The sequence below is a fragment of the Myotis davidii genome, unplaced genomic scaffold (genome assembly GCF_000327345.1).
Source record: "Myotis davidii unplaced genomic scaffold, ASM32734v1 scaffold210, whole genome shotgun sequence".
NCBI lineage: Eukaryota > Metazoa > Chordata > Mammalia > Chiroptera > Vespertilionidae > Myotis > Myotis davidii.
Window position 1 is genome coordinate 231,879 of NW_006282396.1, and position 8,931 is coordinate 240,809.

Consider the following 8,931-nt stretch of genomic DNA (forward strand, 5'->3'; position numbering starts at 1 on the left):
TGAGAATTCCGGGCACTCTTGTGAAATACACACCTGGACGGCCCGGCCTCTGGCTGGCACGCTTCCAAGGCCTCCCTGAGCTTTGTTTGGCATCGAGCAGAACACAGAGGCTTCCGGGAGCTCTGGCTTTTTAATGTCTCTGGAAACCCAGGAGTGTTCATTTTTCTCCTGCTGACACTTTTTTTTTTTGGCCTTTATATCATTGTCTCTTCCAGCTCTCGGCAATAAATTTTCTTGCTATGGCTCAGTGCTGAATCCTGACTTGTCTGTATACAGAATGAGGGACAGTTTTGTAGAAGACTAGGAAGGGATGTTTTCATCAGAGAGTGTGGGGCAGGGGAGAGCTCTATGATATTTCTTATTGACAACACCTCACTAGGTAGAGTGAGGTCAGGGATCAACACCCACCCCCGCCAAAGGCTCCAGGCACCTCACTGCATAAACCAGATGCCCAAAGTCTACTGTCACTGGGCAGAGACCACCCTAAACAGGCAGAGCTAAATCTTCTTTCCATCAGATCCAGCATCTGCCCTGGAAGTGGGCAAGGTAAGAAGGTAGTTGGAAGCCAGGTCATACATATGGCCTAACAAACCATCGTGAGTGTTTGGACTTTACTCCAAATAAAATGAGATGTCAGTGGAAATGGTTTTGAGAAAAGTGATGCCAATATCTCAGTTATGTTTTTAGCTGCCATGTAGAGGATGGACAGACACAGAAAAGCCAGTTACAAGCCTTCGGCCAGTGAGACCGGGCTGGCCAGAGCGGCCAGAGGTGGCACGCGCCCCTCACCAACCCCTCCCCCCCGCCCCTCACTGCTGTGGTCTCAAAAAAAATTTTTTTTTTAAAGAAAAGCCAATTACGAAGCTATTGCAACAAACCAGGTGAGAGATGATAGATCAGGCAGGTTGCAGTGCCAGAGATGAGAAGCCATCAGTCTGGATACATTTTGAAGACAAAGTCAGCAGACTTGCTAATAAAATGGATAGAGGGTGTGAAGGAAAGAGATCAAAGCTGACCCCAAGGATTTTGGCCCGAGTGACTGGAAGGATGGAGTTATCATCCACTGAGATGGGGAAAGCTGGGAGAGGGACAAGTTTTCAGGAGAAAAATCAAGAGGTCTATTTTGAACCAACTCAGAAGCAACAATCAGCCCAGCACCCAGACTGTGGTCTTGAAATACCGTTTCCCAGGTCTGCTGGTCCCAGGTCTGGGGCAGGAAATGCACCAGATGACCCCAGAAGCACCAGATAGAAAGATGCTATCCAAGACCACTGGGATCCAGTCAAAAGGACTAAGTCACTTAGGAAGGGTGGGGACAAGTGAGCATCACCAAGGATTAAATTGCAACGTCTTAAAACATCATCAAAGATGTTTAAATCCATGAGTTTATGATGACCTTTACTAGTAAATTGGTCACTTAATTGCTCTCTGTTGGAGAATGATAGGGAACCAACTCATTATTTTGAGAACTGGCTAATAGAGAGAAAGAACCAAGTATTTATCCTGACTTTCCTATACAGATATACCTCATCGTACCAAATATTAGTAAGGGGATATTTCTCTTTTTTAAAAAATATGTTTTTATTGATTTCAGAGAGGAAGGGAGAAGGGGAGAGAGAGATAGAAGCATCAATGATGAGAGAGAAGCATTGATCAGCTGCCTCCTGCAAGCCCTACACTGGGAATTGAGCCCGCAGCTCGGGCATGTGCCCTGACTGGGAATCGAACAGTGATCTCCTGGTTCAAAGGTCAATGGTCAACCACTGAGCTGTGCTAGCCAGGTGGGGATATTTCTCTTTACCGAAGTATGGCAGCTATTGGATGAAGAAGAATGGTGGATTTCAATGTCAATCTTAATGAGGTAATGGACCCAGGCAGGGAGCATAAACTGCTCTGAATATGACAAAAAGAGAGGGAAATAGACATTCTGTGCCTTCTGATGGAAGGCTATACCATCATCTCTAGAATCCCAATGCCAGTTTGTAGGTAATACAAAGGAGGAAGAAATATGTTGAATAATACCATGGGTGCATTCAGCAAAATCCAAAATGAGAAAAATTCTATAGGACAAATGGCCTTGTTTCCACAAATAAATTGAAGAAAAAGAGAGAAGGAAGAAGAACCTATAGATTAAAAGAGACTTAAAATATATATCAAGCAATCACATTATGGAGATTTTATTTGGATCTTGATTCAAACAAACACACAACAACTATGAGATAATTGGAGATTTGAACACTCGCTGGCTGTTAGATGATATTAAGAAATTGTTATTTTCTATGAGGGCAATAATGGTATGATGATCATGTTGAAAAGTAGGGTCTTATTTTTTAGAGATATACACAGAGGAAATGATGCAACATCTATGTCTGGAATTGGTTTTAAAATACTACAGTGTTTGCGGATGAGAAATAAGATTGGCCATGAGTTAGTAATTGTTGAACCTGGGTGATGGGTACATGGGGATTCATGATATCAGGCTGTCTATATACTTTTGTGGATGTTTGAAATTCTTCATTGTAAGTTAAAAAATGGAAAAGATAATAAAAAGAAAAGAAGAAAGGAAGGAAGGAAGAAAAATAGGGAAGAAGGAGGAGGGTGGGCATAAGGAAAGGAAGGAGACAAGTTTTGTTTTGGGCATGTCATGTTTGAGCTGCCAATCTGATATCCAGACTGAAGTTCAGGACAGTGTTAAGGCGAGACAGAAAAAAATAAGAAGTACTAAATTTATAAGCATATTACAATCATGGAACCGAATGACAGTACCTTAAAATAAGTATAAATAAGAGAAAAGAGATATTACAGAGTGAATCTTGAAGGTCCCTCAGATTGAGAGGTCTGTACGATGAGGCAGAAAAGGAGCTGCAGGGCCTGGACCAGAACAGTTTTGGGGGAGGGTGCGGTGGATTCTGAAAGGCAGGGAAGAAGACCAGAGGCAGTGCACGTGGTTGAGTCTTTAGAAGAGTTTTGCAAGAAAGCAGCAGAGAAGGAGACAGGTGTGAGTGGGATACAGGGCTGATGGGTTATTTTTCAAAAAAGGAAGGCATTATAGCATGTTTTTGTTCTGATGGGAATGATCCAGCAGAGAGAGAAAGAGAGAATAAATCATAATAGGTGACAGAGGAGAAATTGCTAGTGGACGTCCTGGATCACCCAGGTGGACCTGAAACAGGTTCATGACCAGGTTACATATGATGCATTTGGTGTTATGACACACACATTTCACTGTCAGAGGCTGGATATCACCCCCGATGGTCTTCCCAGGGACCTGTGAGAGTGCTGATGTAGCTCCTGTGGCCATTCTGGAGCTGTGTCCACTGCAAAGCAATTGATGACTTCCAATTCCATCACCGCACACAGCTTCCAGCAGCATCCCATAACTCAGGCTGTGCCCTTGTAGCTGTCCATGATCAAGGACACAATGACAAAGTATAGCCAGACCACACCGGCACATGCTGGGGAAGGACCTGGGAGAGCCAGCTGGTCAGCCTGGGGCCCACACGGAGGCCAGGTTCTGCCAGGGCAGGCTGTCTAGATGCTGCTTCTGAGTCTGAGGAGGAGGCCAGAGATGAGGCTGGGGTTGCAGCTGGGACCAGAGCAGGAGCTGGGGATGAAGTGGTTCAAGGAGCTGTGGTCCCTATGTTTTCCTTTTGATCAGCACACTCTCTTTCCCCATAAAGAGTTGCCCTGTATTAAATCTCATTTTATCTCCATTATGTGAATAATAATAAGTCCACGACCCTTGGGTACCAATCACATATCTATCACCACAGATTGAATCAGCCTTCTGGGCTGTCTGCGTGTGGCTCCTCCCAACGAAAGCCTCACTGCATGCACTGGAACCCAGAGTGGCTTCCTCTGGCCACTGCCCACATCCGCTGCCCGCAGGGAGGGGCTCTGGATGCAGAGTGCCCTCAGGGTCCCTGTCCCTGTCCCTGGTGTCAGCTATGGTTTGGGTAAGTGGTAGCTCCTCATTTTTCCCAGCAATGTTAGACCCTAGTGTGGCTTTCTGAGATTCTTCATGGAATATTGGGACGAGCCTGGTCAGAAGGTCGAAGATCTATGGCTTATTCCAAGCTCTGCGCTGACCAGCCTGGTCCTCACTTTCTCAAGTTTAACACATTTTATGTTTCAGACACTGGAAATGCAGCGGCGACCAAACAAAATTCCTGCCTGCATAAAGCATATGTTCTAATCGAGGAGAAATGTAGTAAGTAAATTCAGCCAAATATAGAAGATGCCAGGCAGTGACAAGTCCTATGCAGAGAAATGAAGCAGGACGTGTGGCAGGGAGTGCTGCTGCTGGTGTGTGTGTGTGTGTGTGTGTGTGTGTGTGTGTGTGTGTGTGATTTTAAAGGGAAGACTTCTGTGAAAAGGAGATATTTGAGCAGAGATCCAAAGGAGAAAGACACATGGTTACCTGGTGAGAACATTCCAGGCCGAAGGAACAGCAGGTGTGAAGGGTGAGGATGAGCATGATTGGTATCCCAGAAACCCCCAGGGCCTGGTGAGGCTGGGCAGTAGTGACTGAAGGAGAAGATGGTAGGAGATTAGGTTTGAGTGGGGACAGGGTTGGCAGAATATGTAGCCTCATGCTTACTCTGAGACTCTGGCTGTGCCACTCACTCAGATGGAATCATTGGAGAGGTCTGGGAAGGGGAGGGACACGGTTAAAAGAATCACTCCGGTGCTGGGTGGAGAATGACTTGAGGGGCAGAAGCAGAAAGTACAGTAAAGAAGCTATGGCAGTGGCCCTGTTGGTTAGAGTGTCATCTTGATATGTCAAGGTTTTGGGTTTGATCTCTGGTCAGGGCACATATAAGAATCCCACATATAAGAATTGATGTTTCTCTCAAATCAATCAATACTTTTTTTTTTTTTAAAGAAGCTATTGCAGTTATCAGGTGAATGCTGCTAGTGCTTTTGCTGAGGCATTAGGAGAGGCCATACTCTGGGTAGTTTTAGGAAGTAAGACAAGGTGTGCTGGTGGATTGCATGTGCAAGGGGAGGGAAAAAGAGAGGTTGAGTCATTAGCACTGTCCACAATATTTTGGTTGCTTTTTCCCCCTGGGCACATAGTAGGTTTGCATTCCCCTTCCTCCTTTAGGTTAGGTATGGCCATATGACTTGCTTTGGATATGTGAGAAGAGAGGTGTATGGCACTTAAGTGTGAGTGCAGGACCCTGCAACAGGTCCCTTTGTCCATCTCAAAGAAGATGGAAATAGTTGGTCTGGTCCCTAGTGAACATGGTGGACATGAAGAAGAGAAGACACATTTGTTGTGTTGTGCCTCTGAGATTTCAGGGCTCTGTGCTATGTGGTATAACCTAATTAATCCTGACAATGACAGATAACAGGATGGGAGGGTTTGTTCTGAGCAACCCAAAGATCGGGGTTTTCATTTCCTGAGACAGCAGAGAGTGTTGGAGAGAGGTTTTTTTGGGGGGGGGGATTAGGAGTTTGTTTTTGGGTATGCTAAGTTTGAGATGCATCTTAGGCATTCGAGCTCAGATGTGAGTCAGCAGTTGGATACAAGGATCTGAACTTCAGAGGGAAAAGTCAGGCTGCAAATATGTACAATTGGGAGTGTAAGCCCGAGGCCAGGTGAGACCCGTAGGAAGTGGGAGCAGATAGAGAGATTGTAGACAGTCTTAAGGCACCGAGTCAAGAGACTTAACTGTGCTGAATGCCGCTGACAGGTTACCTAAGATGAGACTTCTCAGTTGACTTGTGTTTGCAATGTGGAGTGATCCATGACCTGGCCAAGAGCAATTTGGGTGGAGTTGTGGGAATGAAAATGATTGAAGTGGGCTCAAGAAAGAATGAGAGGTGAGAAAGTGCAGTCTGGGTATAATTAACTCGTTGGGAGAGGATTGATGTAATAGAATGGTGATGGTGGCAGAGAATTGGGGTCAAGGAGATTTGGTTTTGTGTTTTTTCTTTAAACGAGAGAAGTAGAGTACGCATGTATGTTTCGGGGAATGATTCTGTAGAAAGATAAAATTGTTCAGGGAGTGAGAGGGGCCAATGGATGAAGAGGTGTCGGATGAGATCTAGCTTGGCAATGTGCAGCTTAGTCCCTCCAGGCAGGGGTAGGGGCGGGGGAAGGGGGGGGGTTAGAATTGAGGACACATAAACATGGGTGTATGCGGTGCCAGGACGTTTGCTCTGGATGTGGGATACGGTTGTGTGTGTGTGTGTGTGTGTGTGTGTGTGTGTGTGTGTGTTTTCAGGTCTAAAAATTTATATCAGAAATGAACTTTTTGATTATAAACTCGTCGTCAGCTCTTTCCTATCCCCCCTCTTGCAGATCCGGACTGTCATTCAACCCCGTGGATTTCACCCACTGGGCGGGTGGTGGCTCTCGTGCCTTCCGTCTCCAAACCACAGCGCCACCGGCTCCCCCGCGCGCTGGCTCAGCTCGTCAGCAGAAGAGCTGAGGCCTGGCCCGCTGTGGACTGCTGGAGTCTGGCGGGAACTTGACGGCTGCGTGTTCTTCCCGTCGGCACAATTGGAATAACAATAGTACTTAGGCCATAGGCCCATTTAGAAGATTGGAATAGACAGCGAGTGCCAAGCGCTCAGCCCATCCCCGGCGCACATGCAGGTGGGACCAGAGCAGGAGCTGGGGATGAAGTGGTTCAAGGAGCTTCACCTGTCGCCTCACCCGTCCTCACTTTGGCAGCTCAGGCCTCTGCGTGGGAACCGCCGATGCTCCCGGCTGCCACCCGGATCCGGCTCCAACTTCTCCACCCGCCACACCAAGCCCTTCCCGCTCTGGCCCCGTCTCCGCGGCCAGCCCTGTGCCCAAGCTCCCACAGGGCTCTGTCTCAGACACACGGACTGCCACTCTCCAACCCACGGCCTTCCTTTTCGCTTCCGGGTTTTACAAAAGATACCCCTCCCGCACCGCCCAACCTGGAGAAATCCTAACCATCCTTCAAGACGCAATTGAAGTATCGAACTTTCCCGGAGGCTTCCCTGAGCCCTCTGGACACCTCTGATCCGGGCTGGCGCCTTCTCAGCGCTGACCCCCACCTTTGAGTTTGCCTGGCTGACCCCACTATGAGGCCCCTTGCGAATAGGAGCGCCGTTTTGTTACTTTTTTTTTGCCTTGGACAGTGCCTGGCATCAATAAACTTGTCGGGGAATAACTGCATTGGTTACTCCCTCTGTATCCACCTCTTTCCCAGCCCCTGGCGTTGCACATGGAACTATTTGTTCAGGGTCTGTCTTCTCCAGCAGCCACGAATGCCTGGGCGGTGAGACCTTCATACCCGCCCATGCACCAGAGGCTGACACACAGCAGCGGCTTAATGGATGTTCAAAGGATAAAATGGACTGAAAGGACCTACCATCGTCCCTAACAAACTTGGCATCCCCGCAGATCTCGAGGTGGCCTCCAGGTGGCGCCCGCCGCTAGGAGGTGCGGGCATGGGTGGCTAGTCCAGGCCGCACCGCCAGGAGGGATCCCAGGAGGGGCCAGCGGGCTGGATATGCCACAGACGCGCAGCCTGCAGCCTGCGTCAGGAGTGCGTCCCCCTTCTGGGCTCCAGCGCAGCTTCGCAGATATTTTAGGAAAGTTAATTGGGGAGGGAGGTGGGGCTGCAGCCTTCCGGTGCCTGTCTCCTCTCAGGGTTTAGCTAAACCTCTGGTGCTAGCAAGTGAAGGCGTCATATCGCTGCTGCTGCCTGACAGTTGCAACACACACACACACACACACACACACAGTTTTTTATCTGTCATCTATAATAATAAAAGAGTAATATGCTAATTAGACTGGACGTCCTTCCAGACATCCTTCCATCCTTCCGGACAAAGCCCAGGTCCCGGGTGCCAGAGGGAAGCCGTGCCAGCAGCCAGGGGAGGAAGGCTTACTCTCTCACGAATTTTGTGCATCGGGCCTCTAGTAATAATAACAACAGCAAGTGCGTGGCTTGTCCAGCGTATTACCTAGTTGTCAAGCATAGTCCTAAGTGCTTTACGTACATTAACTCAAAGGTACATAATAAGACGATAAGAAGAGAATCATATTTTGTAATCAGGAAACTCTGGTAGAGAGATTAGGTGACTTGGCCAAGAGTGCCGATCCAGCGAGTGGAGGTAGAGTTAGAGCCCAGCAGTCTGGTGCCAAAGTGTGCAGGCTCCTTGCTCGGCAACCCTGCTCCCCGCTGACTGTTGAGCTAAGTTGCCATGTAGCTGTCTGGCCAGTGACTGCCCAGCCAGCCAGACCTCATTTATGAAGCAGCTATTCTGTCCCATGGCCCTTGCTTTGCATTGAGGGTGAGCAGGTGAAGGAGTGAAAGTATCCATTTCAGAGCCTCCATGCGTCCAGGGGGACCCAAGTGTGGGGACAGGGCTACCAAGTAGGTGTCCAGGAGAGGAGCCTGGTGTCCTGTCTTGTCATCTGCTGCGATGGCCTTGTTCAGACTCCCTGTGCTGGTTATGAAGGTGATGTCTCTCACCTCAGACCCACCCTTCTTTACTCTGTGATGTTGGGGCTGGGGCTCTGCAAACAGACTCTCTGTGCAGCTGGCTCCAGGAGAGGCTCTGCCAACAAGGTGGGTCGCAAGGTTGGAGGAGGGAGCAGGGACTTGCTCTTGCCCCTGTGAGCATCACCCCAGCAAGGACTCTTCACCTCGCAGTGACAGTTCCTTCCAACAACAGTGTGTTCCCATTTCCAGTTTTTTCTGCGCTCCCAGCCTCAGCCTCAGCACAGGCAGTTGCCCCTTTGTGGAGGTCAGGGTGCCAGCTCTGCAGGGCCCCTCTTCGACATGCTTCCAAGCGATTAGCACCCCATCTCCTTTCTTTGTTCTCCCATCCAGATGTGGAGCTGCTTCCTGCCTCTGTGTTTATTCCCAGTTCACCCTTTCAGCCTCCAATACCTGCTTCATCTATGGCAGGGGTGGGCAACCCCTGGCATGTGTGCCA

General features: G+C 48.6%; 1 protein-coding gene across 1 annotated transcript in view; it reads left to right on the forward strand.

Moving 5' to 3' along the window:
- Positions 1-7,496: 7,496 nt before the first annotated feature.
- POLE4 (polymerase (DNA-directed), epsilon 4, accessory subunit) overlaps positions 7,497-8,931 on the forward strand; it is a 19,389-nt gene continuing 17,954 nt past the window's right edge. Inside the window, exon 1 of the mRNA XM_015559278.1 lies at positions 7,497-7,599. Coding sequence (XP_015414764.1) covers positions 7,497-7,599 — 103 coding nt within the window. The remainder of the gene's footprint in view (positions 7,600-8,931) is intronic.